At 50.5% G+C, this 18,328-nt stretch overlaps 1 protein-coding gene across 3 annotated transcripts; it reads right to left on the reverse strand.

Annotated features, from left to right (window-relative positions):
• Positions 1-1,269: 1,269 nt before the first annotated feature.
• SNRNP70 (small nuclear ribonucleoprotein U1 subunit 70) lies at positions 1,270-15,926 on the reverse strand. 3 transcript variants are annotated; one of them, XM_057493593.1, is made up of 11 exons: positions 15,712-15,924; positions 15,358-15,461; positions 14,841-14,997; positions 13,471-13,533; positions 13,312-13,366; positions 8,951-9,015; positions 8,727-8,789; positions 8,053-8,134; positions 4,749-4,850; positions 2,174-2,261; positions 1,270-2,091 (listed from the first exon to the last, which is right to left on the reverse strand). In XM_057493593.1, exons 3-11 carry the CDS (start codon positions 14,985-14,987, stop codon positions 1,440-1,442), a joined length of 1,317 nt encoding a protein of 438 aa, XP_057349576.1. In that variant the 5' UTR covers positions 14,988-14,997; positions 15,358-15,461; positions 15,712-15,924; the 3' UTR covers positions 1,270-1,439. The 3 variants fall into 3 exon arrangements, with proteins under 3 accessions (XP_057349576.1, XP_036741238.1, XP_036741237.1); XM_036885343.2 differs by lacking the exon at positions 15,358-15,461 and having other exon boundaries at positions 1,270-2,064; positions 15,712-15,926; XM_036885342.2 differs by lacking the exon at positions 15,358-15,461 and having other exon boundaries at positions 15,712-15,923.
• Positions 15,927-18,328: the final 2,402 nt, after the last annotated feature.

Below are 18,328 nucleotides of genomic sequence, written 5' to 3' on the forward strand. Positions count from 1 at the left end.
AGGAAAGATAAGTATGAAGCTCATCTCTGTGTTCTTTACTTTTCTTTGGGATCACATCCACCTAGTTTGGTGTATATTGGTTGCTTCACAATGCCTTTCACGAGTTTTTATATATTTTGTCCAATCTGTATATAGCTGGCTTGTGCCAGGCTAGTCCAAAATGGGCTATCCTTTGTAGCCCATCCAGAAGTCTAGATGCAGTATCTGTGGAGCAGCTACGACATACTAATTAGAGGTATTTATTCTGAAAATTGTTTTTTCCAAAACCAGTTTTTCAATTTATGTGGTCTCTTGTTGCAAAATTTTCTCAAATGCCTATGATCTTTGGTTGTATGCTTACAGACTGAGACAGCTGAAAGGCATACTAGAATGCTTGTTTGTCAGGTTTAACTGACAAACTGCCTCTGGGTTATCAGGCCAAGTTTGCCTTTAGGCTAAGAAACTTCAAGAGACAAAAGTGGGTGTCTTGCCCAGAATACCCTGCTCCTAGGCTGCCCGAGTGCTGAAACAGATGACTGTTCCAGGTACAAATTCTACCTTGAGTCTCTGAACCTTGCTATACCTGGAGTTGCGGTCCTAAGCCTCTCTTAGATTCTGCAGGCTGACTGGCTTCGTTCTCCATGGTCCCGACTGGTGTTCTCACCATCACCCAGTTGAAGCTTTTGTCCAGAAATGGTGTTGCCATCTCCACTGGTGATGGAACTGCTTGTGTCCTTGCTGCTCCTCTACTGATGTCAGGGAGCATGAGGTAAAAACACAACTGGTGAATTTGCCATCACCAGCTGAAGGCTGTTTTCCATCCTGGCCCTGTGCAGATTTTATCTGCTCTACCCAGTCTTAACTCTGTTTTGCTCCTGTATTTTTGTTGCCTCACTCCTTTTCCTGCTTTGCAACTCAGACAACAGCTTCCTTTTCATACAAAGTTGCAGCTTCCACAGAATAATCTAGTGCCTAGTGCACCACACCCATAGGGGTATGAATAGACCAAGGCCCCTTTTGGAGAACTTCCTTACTCCCCTTTAAAGAGCTCTGGTGTAGTGGGGGGAGCCCCAGGCTCAGGTCATAAAGCTCAAGCCCGCAGCATAAGGCCCGTCATCAGGAGGCGCATCACCAGCCTTGGAGGACTCTGCCATGTCGCCCCCACCTCCACCACCTCGCAGCTCCTCCTTGTGCTGCCGCTCCCATCGCACCCACTCTTGATAACAGGGCTATCAAGTCAGGTGGCACCCTTCTGGGGAACTCACTAAGGGCAGCAAAGAAACCAAGGTGCCCATTATCAACAGGAAATTTATTTTATTTTTAAATCCAAGGAGCCAGGAACAAACAAGAAGACTCCTACCCTTGGCTTGCAAACTTAGGTGGTGGCCAAGGAGACAGGGAGAGAATGACAGCAAGGGGGTGGGTAGGAACACGTCCAAACAAAACCAGGGAGGCCCTCTTCACTCCGGTGCAGCCTCCATCAAATACCCGTTCTCTGGAGCAAGATACCCGTCACCTCCCTCAGACTCCATGTACATGTCTCGGCCCTCGTTGCCCAGACCCTCTAGCCCGTTGTCCTGGCCACCGCCACCCCCACCTCGGGCCTCATCCCTGCCCCGTTCACCACCCCGCTCCCCCCGCTTGTGCTCGCGATCCCGGTCCCGGTCGCGGTCCCGGCGACGCTCCCTTTCGCTCCGGTGGCTCCGACGACGTTCTCGGTCACGATCCCGGCCCTTTTCCTCTGGACCATCAGGTCCGTCAGGCCCCAGCTCCCCGGTCGGCCCGTCATCAGGAGGCGCGTCACCAGCCTCGGAGGGCTCCGCTATGTCGCCCCCACCTCCGCCACCTCGCAGCTCCTCCTTGCGCTCCCGCTCCCGTCGCGCCCGCTCTCGGCTCCGGCTGCTCCGCCGCTTCCGGTCCCGGTCCTTGTCCTTGCTACGCTCCCTGGAGCGCCGCCGCTCCTCCTTGTCCCGACTCCGGGAGCGCCGCCTCCGGTCCCGAGAGCGGGAGCGTCGCCTTTCCCGCTCCTTGTCTCGCTCGCGGCTTCGCTCCCTGCGCTCCCGCTCGCGGTCCCGGTCCCGGTCCCTGTGCGGAAGCGGGGAGGGGCCCGGCCTGGATGACGTGGGCAGCGGGTTGCGGCTGGGCTCCCCATGTGACCACCCCCCACCCGAGGAAACCGGCTGCCCCATCTCACCTCTCATCGTAACGGGACGTATCGTCGCGGCCGGAATGCCTGATGTTCACATCGGCCCCCCCTCTTCTGGTGCCACCTAGGCCACCTCCTGGGAGCAAGGGTGGAGGAACAGGGGGTCAGACTGGCCAGGGCAGGAGGGGAACCAAGAGGCATCGAAGAGCAAAGGGAAGGACACCGACCACTTCTGCTGATGCCTGTGGGGCCAGGGGCTATGAGGACATTGTGTGCATTCTTTAAACATGATATCCACAAAGTGCTAGTCAGGAAACACCTGTAATCAGACTCCAAAAGAGCCCCTATTCTTAACCACTACACAGGACACACAGTCACTTCACAAACCCTTTCAAGTCATCCTCATCCCCATCCTCACACAAACCCAAGGCCACAGTGACCTTCCAATGTCCTGCCCTGCTTCAAAGCCTCCAGTGGCATCACACTGCCCAAAGCCCAACCCCTGTCCAGTGCCTGCCTCGCCCAGCTTTCAAACCAAAGGCCCCAGCTCCATATGTCCTCGGCGCTCTTCAGTGGCCTCCTACCCTCCATCTCCCTCCTGCCCCACCCAGTTTCTGGGACCGTCACCTTTCCCTGGAATCTGACCTGCCTTGCCTAGTATGGCAATTGACTCTCAAACACCGCTTCCCCAAAAAGTCTTCCCTGGCCTACCCGACTAAGTGATTCTCCGCTGTATACTCATACACCACACACATTTCCTTTCCAGGACTTGGGAGTTTTCGATGTTATACCAATGCGTGAGTTGATTAATACCTGCCTCTCCCAGCAGAAAGTTATATACCATGAACTCGGGCACTTTGTCTCTACTCCTTGTAACCAGCACATCCAGAATAGCAAGGTATGAGAGTTAATAACTGACTGAAAAATCCTAAGGCATATCTGATTGTCTCCTTAAAATGGGAAAAAAACTCTGATAAAGTCACTTGCCCAAGGTGACTCGGCAAAGAAGGTGAAGAAGATCTGGAACCTGACTCCTGGCCAACTCGAGAACCTACCCTTTCCCTCAAGCACACTCTTCCGTACCACACTGCCTAGGAGCAAGCATCAGTGGGGCAGGCATGGTAAAAATACAAGGAAAGACTTGCAGCAATGACAGTGAAAAAGGAAAGAGGCTGCTTGGATATCAGACATTAAAATAGGGATAGGCAATTGGCCAGGCATCTGCAACATTACAGGTACAGCACAGAACAGACCTCTGTTTTCAACTTTCAGGTCATAACCCAGCCATGGAGCACATGCATCAACTGGTTACAACCAACATATTAACAAAATAAGGCAAAAGAATATAAAATACTAGTATGAACTGCCTATAGAAAAGGTAATTACTGCTTCATAGAACTGTTTGGTGATATATATTTTTGCATGTATGTTAGGTCAAGATGTATCAGGTATCAACAACAGAAAGCTTAAGTGCCAACTGAACTAGAAAATTCTGGCATTCCAGGATTCTACAATAGGAAACAGGACTGAAGAACTCACTCAACCCCAAAGAAACAAGAGAGGTAGATAAGAACCTGTGTATTAAGTTCAGAGACTCATCTGCTCAATGTGTGGTCTACTCAGCCACAGGCCAGTCAGGAGAGAATGCATGGTGGGCCAGGAAGCAGGAATAAGAACAGAGGGTACTAGACCCACTGGGGTATCTGCCCAAAGAAGACCATCTTCTCTGAGAACTGTCACTCACTCTGACAGGAGTCGGTCCTCAACTGGCATGTTTGGATGGCAGGACCTCAGCCCCAGGTCCAGGCCCAACACCAAGCCACTGACATCTGACTACCCCCAAAACAAATCCAGGACTGGGTGTAAAGCAGGGAGTTGGGGAACGCAGTGTGGGGAAACACAGAAGAGACCAGTCTGCATGGACAGCAAATGTGGCAAAAGCAAGCTACAAAGATGACAGACGCAGCTCTTGACAGCTTTAAGGTCTGGCTGCCAGGTCCTCTTAAGGACCCCTGGCATTATGACATCTCTGGGCTCCAAGGACACCCAGAATTCCATTATCAACATGGCCCCTTTATGCTTTAGAAAGCTCAAACTGACCTTGACTGAGACGGTGAATGACAATTACAGAGGCTGTCTATATGTCTGTCTTGCTCTTGACTAAAAGCCTGGTACACAGCCGGTGATCAAATAGCATTTGCTGAATCAATGAATAACGGAACCAGTGTAAACAAAGTATAACCAAATGAGAAAGTAACATTTCTAAACCCTGCCATATGCCACTTGCTATAAGATGGGCACCTGATATGCTGCACTTAGTGAACCATAAAGTCATTCCCACTTTGCAGGACTAGGAAAATGAGACAAGAAAAGGGGAAATCCAGTCCTCAGCCAGCATCTGATCCTGAACTGGCCCCTCTGAGCCAGTGCTCTGCTCTCCATTAGCAACCCAGAACCAGAAGTGATGGTGATGACAGAGGATGAGCCCTGGAGGAAGGATGTGAGCAGCCCAATAAGCAGGGAGAGGAAAGGAGACAGAAAGCAGCAGAGGGCGCGGGAGATAAAAGGTGAGAAGTCACCAAGTGCAAGACCCTCAGAGCCCAGCCTGGGCAGGACGTCTCACCTAGTCGCCGGGGCCTCCAGCCCTTCACGGTTCGGCCCCTTTCCACATCCACAAGGACTCTCCTGCCATCAATCTTCTTGCCGTCTGCGTGCTTGTAAGCGGCTGCAACAGACGTGGGAAGGGGGAAGGGGAGGAGTCCCCAGGGGTCCTCTAGTCAGGACAAGGCCCGGCTCTGCAGCATCCCCACCCCCAGGTCCCCATCAATGCTCTCACACATGCACACACACGCACACGCACACATACACCCAGGCACGCCCACCAGCCAGCCAGGCAACTGACAGCCAGACGGGCCCTCTCCCAAACTGGGGAGGGGCCTGCTCCATCTCAGAATCTGCTTATCACCCCCCAATCATTATTGGGGGGGCAAAACCACCCCAACCTCTTGTTCCCAACTCTGGCCCTTCCTACTCCCATTTGACAGAGCAGCCCCCTCCTGCCAAGGCGGCCAAAATCGCTGCAAAGAAACCGGAGGTTAACTTAAGGCTGGACTCTGCTGTGGGGGAGGGCGCCTCCACAACCCCAGCATGCACCCAAAAACATTGTGCCAGGGGGAGGAGGCCCAGCTGGGCCGCTCTGCACCCCAGTTCACACCAGTTTTCTTTTTCTGCATTTTTTTAGGGGGGGAGGGTGAGTGTGAGGGGAACAGACATCAGAACAGAAAATGAACCAGAAGGGGGTGGGAGAACTCTTTAGGAGATGGCAGGGAGCAGAAGAGTCGGTTATGGTGCTCCCAGGGGGCCTGGAGGGGCCCCCCACTACAGCAGTGAGGGAGAGGGGAAGTGGAGGGAGGCATGGGAGACGTGCGGTGTTACTGAAAATTCCTGCCTTACCTGAGGCGACTGAATGCCACCCAACCCCAGCCTCCAGCCCATCTCTCCCTCCACACCCCACCCAGATCCACACACGCTGGAAGGCAGAGCCCTGGCAGAGCCTTGGAAAGGGTGAGCAGTGGAGGGGGAGATGCGAAGAGAGGCACACTCCTGCTCTCCAGTGGGACAGGGCAAAGGGCAGGCCTGACGCTGGCCTGTCTTACATGGGGATGTTGGGAAGACTAAAAGTCCCTATTTCCCCCCCCAGCCCTGGCCTAGGGGATTGTCCTCAACCAACCACAATACCCTACCCTGCCCCGCCCCAGCCCGCTCCCCCCCAAATAACAACCAGAGGAAGAGAAAAAGGTGCCATTTACCGATGCCGGCCTTGCGGGTGTCCAAACCGAGCGGGATGGGGGGGGCTCGGCAACTCCTGGGGGCCTGGCGAGGAGGCGGGCTTCCCGGGGGGGGGACACGGGACCGCTTACCTGGAGCCCCCAAGCTTACCTGAGCACGCGCACAGACCCCACACCCACCACCACGGGGTCATCTAAAGCTACAGGAAAGGGAATGGGGGGTCCTAGGGAGCCATAGAAAGGGAGAGGAACCGCATCTCCTGCACCACCTGGAGACAGGCAGAGGAAGTGGTGGACCCCAAGAAACCTCACGGAGGCCTTCAGAGAGGAGGAGGTAAAAACTACCATCAAGTCTGGGAGATGGAAAGCCCGGGAACTTTCTTGTTTGAACTTGAAAAGGCTGGGGAGGCCTTGGCAAACCTGTCTGCCTTCACCCTTTCCCAGTAAGTCCACGCTAAACTAGGCACACGCCCCACCCCCTCAGCACATGGAATGACTTTTCCATCTTGAACTCCACACTCCCTCCCACCACCTGCTGCAGCCCAAAGGCTGGCACGCAAGGGGACAGCCTCGGGGGTCCAGGAGATGGAGTGCTGCCCGTGATCTGAGGAGGAGGGGCCATTTGGCCCCTGAGCCCAGAGGGCAGTGGGGGAAGGAATTTAAGGACAGGAACACAGTCAAGCAAAGGAACCCTGCTCTGGTTCAGTGTCCCAAACCCCAGAAGAGGCCCAACCCGGGAGACAGCAAAGAAAACGTGTGACATGTGTACTTCTAGGCTTCTCTCTCTCTCCCTCTCTTAGGTCTCTAGACAGTGGAAGGGTCTTAATAAAATCCACACCTCCTCCAGCTGTGTGCAGTGTATCACTTGATCCCGCCCACATCCCAATCCCTTACACTCTGAGAGCAGATGGGCACCGCAGCCCCTTGGGAGGCCTTAAACCAGGATAAGGCAGAGGAAGGGGGCAGAGCACCCCAAATCTAGCAACCAAAAAGATTCCCCAGGGCCACAGCAGTGACAGTCCTGCAGAAGGCACGGGGGCAGGGCACGAGGGTTGAAGGGCTCCACACAGAGCCCTGGCCCTGGCGCACCCTGTCTTTGATACTCCCACCACCTTGCTGCTGATGTCATGAATCCAGGGAAGAAGGGATGTCGGGTGGAGCCCGACTGCAGAGGCCCACTGCCTTTCCCATCAGGGTTCATTTTTCCCTTCCTGGGATAAGATTATCACAGAAGAATATATGGATCAGGAGAGGTGGGGAGCTGGAGGGACATAGGGCACCCAAATGAGGAATGGGTTCTGGGTGCGGGGAGGCTGAGGGGGCGACTGGGGGTGGGAGGAGGGACACCTCGCTGCTCCTGCGCTGCCTGGCTAAGCTGGGCTGGTGTGCGGTGCTGAGTGATCTTACCCATGATACAAACCCTTATACCAACCATACACTGAGGTGTTGTAAGGGGAGCGTAAGCATCAGCTGCAAGCCAGCTGCGTGGTGGCTGCAGTGACAATAAGAACAGTCAATTAATACGGCGGCCCCTGGACACGCCGCAGCCCTGCCCACCCCCCCACCCATCCCTGCCCATGTGGATGCTGCCGCAGCCTCAAAGGGGGCTTCGGAGATGTGGAGGCAGGCGCTGAACACGTCCACCAGCCCACTGCCCGCTGAGGAACAGGGCTGGGGGCAGGGGTGAGGAGGCGGAGGGTCGGGTGGCCCAGCCCCAGCTCTGCTGGGAGGAAGAGAGGGCAGGTTCAAAGGCCAGTCCTCATTCCAACCTGGCTGCCCCCAACTCCAGTGGGGGAGATGGGGAGAGGCTCCCCCATATCCGACCCCTCCCCCCACCTCCAGCTGTCCCTAGCCCCCACCCAGTTCCCTTCTTGCCCCTGAGGTTCAACGTGTGACACTTACCTCCCCAGGTTCACACACACACACACACGTTGTGGGGGATTTTGGTTTTTGTTTTTTAAAAAACACGTATATATATATAAAAAAAAAAAAAGATATATCAGAAACAGAGGGAGAAGGAGAAGAGACATTGCTAATGTCAGGTTTGGCAGGGTGGCAGGTGGGAACAGACAACGGGAAGGGGCAGGGGCAGCAGAAAAGAGAGGGTCAGAGGGCAGGACTCAGGCAGGAGGTACTCACAATGCATGTCTCGTTCATGTTCATACTCAATGAAGGCATAGCCTCGGGGCTTTCCTGAGCGCTTACTGTAGACCATATGTATCTGGGGGGAGGGCAGGGATGGGCAGAGGTTACTTTTGACACAGACATCCCATCCCATCAATTAAAACTACTCAGCTCACATGCATGCCAGGCCCGAGGCGCTAATGGTGCTATGCTGAGCAGTTTATGTGCAAGATGACCTCAAGGCTTCACTACTGCACAGAGAATTTAAGTGACTTTCAAATTAAATGAGTAAATGTCAGTTAAACTGGCATACAATTTTTAGAAATGGCCAGACTACTAGTAGATATTTCCAGCTCTGAGGGCTGTGCAGTCTTTCATCACAACTACCCAACTCTGCCTCACAGCAACAGCAAACAGACAATAGTAAACAAATGGGCCTGGCTGGATACCAATACATTTTTATTTATAGGCAGTAAGCTTGTAGTTTGCCTACCTGTTTTAACCCATCAACAAGTGGTTATTACTTAATTTTAATTCTGCCACCCAAGGTCTGCTGCATGGAAGTGCTGTCAAGATACAAACCTGGGCCATGGACACCAAAGACCTGAAGTGCTGTGATGTGACCCTGGGGCTGGGAGCCAGCCTTCTCCCTCCCTCCACACACCCACTGCCCCACCCAGCACACTCACTCTTTTGATGGGTCCGTACACCTCAAACTCTCTCCGGAGCTTGGATTCTGTTGTATCATAGTTCTACGAAAAGACAGATACGAAGATGAGGAGGAGAAGTGATTTGTCCAAAGCCCTCAGAGTATTCCCAGGACAGCCTGTTGTCCTTTGTTCTGTTCCCAAGTCCTGGTAGCCTGGATTTCAGGCTCCTCAGGGGCCCCAGGGGGTGGGAGCCAGGCACTCACCACTCTGGCCACAAAGAGCGTCTTGAAGGCATCACCCTGAGCATTGGGATCATTGTGAGGGTCCCCTGTACAGGAAGAGCAGAATCTGTAAGCAGAAGGTGCCAACGGGCCAGCCTAGCAAGACAGACGCAGGCGGGCAGAGGCCTGTTAGAGAAAACTGCTGGTGACTTTGGGCACGCCCCTCTCTGAGCCAGCTTCCCTGAAGCAGGACAGCTTTCATCCAAGTGACAGACTTAGGTTGACAGCAGGAGGTAAAGCTAACTTCACACCAACAGGACAGGGGCTGGCCTAACTGCCACTTCAGACCTACACATTCTAAGGGCTCATCCCTCCTGGGCGTAACTTAAGCCCAAAGCCCCACTGGGCATCTTTGGGCCATCCAGATGCTGAGCTTCTGCCCTCAGCAGCAGGGCCACACTGCCACCCACTGGCAGTAACTACAGCCTGCAGGGAAACCTGAGATCAGGCACCCCTGAGGATGCCAGTGGGAGCCTAGGAGTCACAGCCCAGCTTTCCTCCCTATGCCCTGTAACGCTCACAAGACGCCCATCAGATTCTTATTCCTGGGCAAGTAAGGAGTAAGTGCCTCCACAGACAGGAACCAAAGTCTATTACAAAACCAATTCCACAGGGGACTTTCCACCAAGTGTGGAGGCCACAGGACATCCAAGTGGCCAGGACTCCTGCAGGGGCTGCAAAGGCGCCCCAGCCCACTGCATGGCGGGTGGTTCTTCTATAGCAGTGCTAGCCTCAGGACTTGCCGTATTCTGGGTGAGGGTGAGAAAAGGAATTATCAACTTACTGGACGTTTAATTAGGCCTAGACACCACTAGACACTAAGAATTATTTATCATTTTTCAAATGGAAACAAAACCACTGTAGCAAGAAAAGATGTGTCAGAACAACAAAGAGGCCAAGCCCAGCTGTCCATCCCAGCCTGACCTCAGAGCCCAGGCGTTCTGTTACCAGGCTTCCACGCTGAACTCGGGCACTAGCTTCTCTGGAAGATGCTCTGGGTGTTGCAAGAAGCCAGAGATAACGTCACAGATTTGTTTCCACTGAAAAAGCTTGGCTACAAACATAAACTATGTTCAAGATAACTTTAGGGAATTTCTTAAAAAGGAGAAGACTGGGCCCAATTTTAAGGTAACAACGTGAAAGTGATGGTAACCTTTGAAGACGACCCACCCTGTGCCTGCCGCCCTCAGCTCCTCTCCATGCCTCATCAGTTGAGGTGGAAATTTTCCGTGCCCAGGTCTCTCAGTCTGCATTGGGTTGCTCTCAGCCATTCACCCAGCAGATATCTGTTAGGCATTAGTATGCACCTAAAATTGTCACAGGTGTCAAGGACTCAAATGAACAAGACAGAAGAGTCCTGACTTCTTGGAGCTCATACATTAATCGAGGAAGGCTGACAGTAAGCAAGGGAAATAAAATCATCTAGTTCTACCAGACAATGACAGAGAAATCGAGAGAAGGCTTTTATTGGGAAGGTCAGAAAAGTGTCACTGAAATGCTGACATCTGACTGAAGACCGGAAGGTGTTACAGTAACAACAGGAAATATACACCCTGCCAACAGCAGGTAGCAGGTAGCCTAACAGGTACGGCAAGACCACTACAGCGGGAATACTGCTCACTGCCAGGGGAGTGGACAAAGGCCGAGCAGCAGAGCTGAGTTTCCTGCCAGGCAGCCCAGAGGTGTCCCGCAGACAAAAGGGGGAGTCACCCTCGCCACACTGCACGAATCTCTGGGGCTCTTGCCTCCCCAGGGCTCAGGAGTATGACTGAAGGTAAAAGCTAGCACAGCCGAACCAACAGTACCCACATATCTGAAGGAAAAGTCACGTCAGCTCAAAGAGGGTGGCAAAGAACCAAAGCTGGTCAGCAGTCCACCAGTCAGCAGGCACAGGCGCGCACCCACCCACCCCCAGCACTCAAGTTCTGCCGGCAACCCTGCCTTAAGGAAATCCTTGATGAAAAGGATTATCTAGGTCGCAGCCAGAGCAGGGGCTCAAAGGTTTGGACTATAGAATTGTGAAACCTCACTGAACTTTTAGGTGGTGGAGAAAACCTCAGAACTCTCACTCTTGGTAAGCACACAGTTCTCAACAAGGCTGTTTTCTTAAAATGGCAGTAATAACTTGGAAGCTGTAGTAAGTCGGTTAAGGTGAAGAGCATGTGGTGCTCAGCAGGGGGCAAGGTCCCGAACGGCAGCTGTTACTGTGACGAAGCACAGCAGGCTTCTGTAGATGGGGATGAGACTCTCAGAGGCATAGAAACCCTACTATACTTACTCCATTCTTTTCCTTTCTCATTGTGGAGATGTCCAAACACTTAGGGAAAGAAAGACCAGTACAATGAACCCCTACGAACCAGCTTCAGTTATCAACACATGGCCAAACCTGTTTCATCTCTGTCCTCACCCGACCAGAATATTTTAAATCAAGCCCCAGATACACCATTTTAGTCTCTAACAGACTTTTTAAGAAACCATAACCACAGTACTACTATTACACCTTAGAAAGTTAATATGAATTCCTTAACTGAGACCCAGTGTCCAATGTTCCAACGTCCTCAATTGTTTCAAAACTGGATTTTTGCTGTTCGCTCATTTGGATCAAGCTTCAAACAAGTGCCACACGTGTCATTTTGTTGAAGTGTCTGACTCTTTAATCCACATGGCTCACTCCATCCCCCTTTCCTTCCCACTTGTTAAGGAGGCTGGGTCACAATTTTGTCCTATACCATTTCCCACATTCTGCAGTTGACTGACTGCATCCTCAGTGTCATTTAACTTGCCAGGATTCCATTTTTTAAAGTATGGAAAACAATTTCTATGGGAAAACGTGACTTATTCAAGGTTACTCGGCTATTAAGTGGCAGAAGCGGGATCAAAACTCACATGGGTCAGCCCTACAGGGCCTGTGCCCAGCAGAACTGAAAGACGCCCCAAGTGAATTGCTGCCAATAATCCTGTGTGCCATATTCTGTAAGGGCTAGAGCCACATGGTGAGGAGATTTCATTCAAACCCTGCTTTCCTGGAGCAATTGTGAACCTATGTTGTAAAGATGTCTGTTTATCTGCAATCCCCCCTTGCAGATTACAAGGACTAACCTGTAGCAGGACTCAGGGATTTCAATGTACAAGGGGGACTCGACCTGAGCAAGGAAGGCAGGAGAGGCTTCCTTGAGAAGTGACAGCTGAATGGAGATTTGAACGGCTGTTACACATAAACCAAGGTATCATTCAGCAAGGAGACTATATGCGAGCATGAGTTATGAAAAGAGGCCAGTGTGGCTAGAGCAATAGAGGAATATGGTGCTGACCAAGTCTGGAACAGAGGTAGGAAAGGGACTCTGGGTCTTTATGCCAAGAGCTGTCAGCAAAGAAAGGTATAATCAGAGTTGTATTTTAAAAAGATCTACAAGACTTGGTGGGGACTTGATGTAGTTAAGACTATCATTGTGTAGCCAGGAAAGAGGGGACCAGGTGGTGAGCAAAGAGAAAAGGGTCAGATTCGTGACATGTAGAGTAATAGGATGGGTCTTGGAGACAGGCTAGGAAAGGGGCAGGGAGGAGGAGAAACAGATGTTAAAAACAAACCAGGTGACAGCTGAGGTGATGACTGCAAGGCAGGATGGCCATGTGGTGAAGGAAGCATCCAAAGGAGACCAGGTTGGTGGGGAGGGAAAATCAGGAAATCCTGACTGCATCCTAAACATCAGACTGAGTCTGAGATGCCTTTGAGACATCACAGAAAGGACAGGAAGGCAGCTTACTGAGAGTCAGAGCTCTCAGCTACATGTCCAACCAAGTATTTAGATGGCAGACATTTGCAGAAGTGCCCCGGGGAAATGGGACACCCCTGGGGAGTAAGGTTCAGAGTGAAGCAATTCACCACAGCCTCACGATTGCAGGAGGAAAACCCCAATCTGACTACAAAGCCCACACTCTAACAAGAGCCATTTGAGGGTCAGATGTGACCCTCTTGTAAAGTCTGGTTAATAGCTACAACATGCCTGTCCCACACTCCAATTCCTCCTGTGCCTAGACGGGACCCCAGCCCAAGGGTCAGGAAGCAAAGGTGGAGCCAGGACTGCCTCACTGCCTTAGCCTGTGAGACCCGCTGGGCTGTGGCAGCCCCTCTCAGTGCGCTCCCCTGTGGGATGCAGCCCAGAGGTACCAGGGCTCCCTTTCTGTTTCCCCTTACTCCTTGCTCTCCCACTTAAATGCCTAAACCAAACACAGTGATTGGCAAATGGTGGGGGCTACAAAAGTCAACTAACAGCCCTACTTTCCCTGGGTCTCGGGGGAGAGAAATACAAAAGGATCTGTGAGAGAAAGAAAGAGAGACTTACACATTTTTAGCTCTGTCTCCACTTCTTGCTGTCGCCGCTCAATCTTTTCTCGTCTCTGTCAAGAGAAAGGTGGGCAATGCATATAGTGGTGCCCTGATGTCAGGGAACATCCTGGAGAAAGTGGCAAAGACATAGGGCCAAGAGGCAAAAATTATGTACCTTTCTCTCCATGCGTTCCTCCCGGGTTTCAGCTCGAGTTGGGGGAGGAGCATCTCGAGGGTCCTGGGAACAAGAAGACAGATGACAGGGTGGGAGGGTCTGGGGGAAATACAAGGGACACCCCTAGGAAATAATAAAACATCTCAACCACTCCCCCCGCACACAAGCAAGCAAACATGCACAGTTCCCAGAGGCAGGGAACTAGTGCAGTTCAATGTGTGGTCTATGGACCAATGCTACCTGCAAATGGGTACTCATCTATGACAAGAGAAATACAGAAATCAGAAGTACTCAGAAACTTTTACAGCAATTTGGCAGAGTAGTTTTTTGCCTGCTGAACCTAATAAAAATTTGACCTTTCATTTTGTAGTTTTTTAAAAAAAAATACAAGAAAAATGAAAACATTTTGTGTTCATCAAAAGGATCAACCTGAACAGATCTGTACTTTATCAGAGATAAGAATCAGGACAAGGAAACCTCTTAGTGCTCAGACACAGCAACTGGACACCCTCTGAGGGCCAGGGCAGCTCTTTACGAACACACCAACCACTCATTCAACACTAACTAGCACATGATCTGCACCAAGGGTGCCACTGGCCTATAACCATTAAACTTAGTTTAATTGGCTATAACATTTCCCAAGTACTGGTTCACCGAGGGTGGCAAATCCTACTAAAGAGCCATTCTTCTCTATTAATTTCTGCTCCGTGACTTCCTCCACCTCTAGCTGCCCTTTACCACTCAATGCCAGAACTTTCCTCTTCAGATTTCTGGCTGTGCGCCAGTTGTTTCTCAGGGAGTACACTGATGCACTTTAAGAGGTGGATGTTGGTATTCCAATTTTATGAATGAAAAAACTGAGGCCCAGGAACCTAACTCATGTATTTGTTTACCCTGCACGTGCAGGGCTGAAATTCTCAAGCCAATGGTCTTAACCATCCCATCACATGGTGCTAACCCTGTATGAACATCATCCTACTAATGACAAAAATGATAAATACAAACATTGGCATTTGCTAACTGCTAGTACCAAGCCCCGTATATATTTTGCAGCTAATTTCCCATCAATATGAGGAAAATACTATATCCCACCTCCACCCCACGAATGATGAGCAAGGTCACACATTTGACAAATGGCATGTGCAAGGATGACCTTACTCCAGAGCCTGAACCCTAAACTGCTAGTTACTAAATTTTCACAAAATCCTAAAAGGGATGTGTTATCAATCCCATTTAAGACAAGGATATCGAAAATCAGAAAGAGTAAAGTCATCTGCTTAACTCATAAAACTAGAAAATGGCCAGAGACTGGGCGCCCAAATCCAGTCCTCCAGACCCCAAACCTCTCCAAGTCTGCTCAGCAAACTCACCTCAAACTCTCGGATGTAGGGCGCAATGCCACAGTAAGGTTGATTGTGGTGTTTCTCATGTGGCAGTTTCTCCAACGGTGGTAGGTATGGGATGGGGTCACGGGGAGCAAAGAGGGCCAGAAGGTTGGGCGGCAGGAACTGGGTCATCTTGCCAAGTCTGAGAGCAGAAGCAGACAGCCTTATGTTAGGATAATCCCTTAACACGCAAGGAAAGAGGAAAATAGGAGCAAGGTCTCAGTATTAAAACTGGTTCTGCAAGGACACAGAGTGATCCCCAAACCACTGGAGAAAGGAATAAACTGGAATAAGAAAGCAAGTTCTTGGTGGGAGGCTGAATGAGGGTGGGGCATGGCCGACAAGGGAAATAAAGACTGAAAAAGGGTTTCTGAGTAGTTATGTCTTGGGAGTCCTTAGCAAGGAAGGAGCTGTGGGTCTCAGAGGTTCTCTGGGGGATTGCGGAGGACTCAAGAATTCTGAAGAGGAAGGTCCCGAGCAGCGGCGGCTGGTGGTCCCCTACCTTGGAGAACAGGTGGTGGGGCGAAGGTGGTAGGATGTCTCCACTCAAGAGGAGAGGGTCATATGTAGCAAACCCCTCAAGCCAGGGGCTTGTGGGTAGTAGACCTAGCCCCCCCCAGAAGAGAAAGGAATTATGGGTAAGGGTCCGGAACTCTGCGGAGGCGAGGAGGACAACACATTGCAAGGGCCTGTGGGTAGAAGGCCTAAGTGCCCAGAGGCCTCTAGGCAGGGGTGCAGAAGGTGCGGCAGCGATGGCGCGGGAACGCGGTTCGGCCGCGGGGAAGGGACTTGGGCCCACCGCGGGGGCTTGTGGGTAGCGGTCCCGATCCCAGGAAAGCTACTCAGCCACACTCACCCGCCGCGCGGCGCCCTCCTCGGCCTGGTGACGGTCCAGGGCCTCGCGGCGACTGCGGCGGCCCCTCAGCACCAGCGACTCCCGCTCTGGCCTCGACTCTGGCCTCGACTCTGGCCTCGACTCCGGCGGCTTCCGTGTCCTTCCGCCTCCGTCACCGGTCCAGCGCGCGTACCAGGCCGCTCCTCACAAGCCCGCGCGGCTTCGGCTCGCGACTGAGGGAAGGGGTGGAGCCGGAGCCAAATCCCTCCGCTGCCGCACTGCGCACGCGTCGCGCGAATCGAGACCGACCCACATACAGGGACCTGGCTCCGCTGCGGACAGTGCGCACGCGCAAGGTCACTACCCCGCCCCCGGGAGTCTTAAATTCCTTTGCCGCTGCAGGCAGGAGGCCTAAGTGCGCACGCGCGCTCCCCACGGAGCTGTCGTCTTCCACCTCGCGGTTCCGACTCCAACCGCCTATGTCGCGAGACTCTTTTTGATGCTCCGCTCCTTTTACTAACATACTTCCCGGATCTTGGGCGCATGCGTATATCATTGTGTATGTTTGTATACCCCTCCGCCGTCAGACAAAGAGTTCCTACGTAATCGTGTCGTTACGTTTATGTCTGACTTATTAAATCAATTAATCTAGCGCCTAAATGTGTACTAGGTACTATTTGGGCTTGAGGATGTAGAACGTGACTAGACCAAAGTGTTCCCCTTCTTGGACCTTACATTGTCCTGGGGAGACAATATAGACATTTAAAAGAATAAATATTATTTCAGATAATGGCTGGCACAATAAAGAAAAATAGGGCACAGTAAAGGGCTTGGGTAACCACAGCGGGCTATTTTAGAAAGAGTGACAGCGGAAGGCTCTTCTGAAGAGGTGACATTTGAACAAAATTCCAATGGAAGGGAGATCTGGGCAGGGTTAACAGCAAGTGCAAAGGCCCCGATTTAGGAGGGATGGCCAGAGCCCCATTTTGTTAACCATGAGATCTGAGAGCGGGCAACCTATTATTAAGGACCCTGTAGACCTATAAAGTAAATACTGTGTTTTGACTTTTTTGTATAGATTCAATTACCTGTTTAATAATAATTACAGAAATTATAACAATGACTAATTTCATGTTTAAACAAACAATGTAAAAACATGCTTTAAAAATATTTTGACGTATTTGCGTTACGTATTTATGTATGTATGCAGGAACTCTGCGTTATTTTTTGGAGCTTTTCCTAAAATTATTTTTTTAAAAACCTGCCTTAGTATTTTTTTCTGTACCATTTTAAAGTAAATTGCTATCGACTTTACCTCTAAATGCTTCAGCATGTGTCTCCTAAGAATAGGGGTATTCTCTGACATAACATTATTTTCACCCCTAAGAAAGCTTATCCAGCCCCTATTCAGACATTCCCAACTGACTCAAGAATATTTTGTTTTAATCCAAACCAGGAGGCAATCAAGGTTCACAAATTGCATTTGGTTATTCTGTCACTTTAGCTTCCTTTAACACAAAAGAGACACATGTACACTTTTTTCCCCCATTACATGGTTGGTTTTTCCCAGAGTTCAGACAGTTTCCAGTAGAATGTCCCACATTCTGGATTTGTCCAATTGTTTCCCCATGGTTTTACTTTGTGCCACTATCCCTCTTTTGCCTGTAAAGTGGAAATTAAGTCTGGAAATGTAAATAGGCTGAAGTTAAGCATTTTTGGTACAAACATTCCTCCGGTGACACTAGGGACTTCATGCTGTATCGCGGCTGGAGGTGCATAATGTCATATGGTTCCACTATGATCATGCTGAGTTTGGCCACTTCTTCAAGCAGCTGACTTCTAGAAGTGTCCTGTAAGAGAACATTTTTCCCCTTGGTTATGAGCAGTGAGACTTTGCCACTATGCAGATACTCTGTTGCCCAGCCATCTCTCCCTTCATGATTGTAAGAGCCATTGCTGATCCTTGCCAAGTATGACATGGGGGAGAGGGCAGATTTTATTTGAAATGAAATAGAAAATAACAGAAGATTTTGATCAGGAGAAAGACATAACCTTTTTTGAAGATTTTTTAAACAATCACTTCAATGGCTATGGGCAGAAAAAATGCACGAAAGGGACTGAAGAGGACACAGGGAGATGGTTAGGAGGCTACAATTTCCAGGGAAGAGATGGTGATGTGAACTGAGATGGAAAAGAGTAGAGGGGATTCACCGGATATATCTGTGAAGGTAGAGCTCACTTATTGAGTTGCGATAGGAGTGGAATTAAGAGGGTGTGGAAAAAAGAGAAGTTAAAAATGACTCCCAAAGGAGACCAAGAAGACAACAAAATGCAATGCAGGATCCTGGATTCAATTCTGAATCAGAAAAAAAAAAAACATTAGTGGAAAACTGGTGAAATTCAAATAAGGTCTGTAGTATCGTCGGTTAGTAATATCATACTGATGTTAATGTCCTGACAAATAATTGTACTATGGTTGTGTAAGAAGTTGACATCCGCAAAAGCTGGGTGAAGGAGGTGAGGTGAAGGATATATAGGATCTCTATATTATTTTTCAACTTTTCTGTAAGTCTGAAATTATTTCAAATAACACATTTAAAGAAAAATTTGAAATGAAGCTAATATCCTTTAATAATAG

The sequence above is a fragment of the Manis pentadactyla genome, chromosome 15, assembly GCF_030020395.1.
Source record: "Manis pentadactyla isolate mManPen7 chromosome 15, mManPen7.hap1, whole genome shotgun sequence".
NCBI classification, from domain to species: domain Eukaryota; kingdom Metazoa; phylum Chordata; class Mammalia; order Pholidota; family Manidae; genus Manis; species Manis pentadactyla.

Coding starts and splice junctions, on each gene's coding strand:
- SNRNP70 (XM_057493593.1), bottom strand. CDS start 14,987: ATGACCCAGTTCCTGCCGCCCAACCTTCTGGCCCTCTTTGCTCCCCGT. Junction 9,016..13,311: donor GGAGACAGAGCTAAAAATGT/GTAAGTCTCTCT, acceptor CTTCCTGTACAG/GGGACCCTCACAATGATCCC. Junction 4,851..8,052: donor ACATGAACGAGACATGCATT/GTGAGTACCTCC, acceptor CGTCTGTTGCAG/CCGCTTACAAGCACGCAGAC.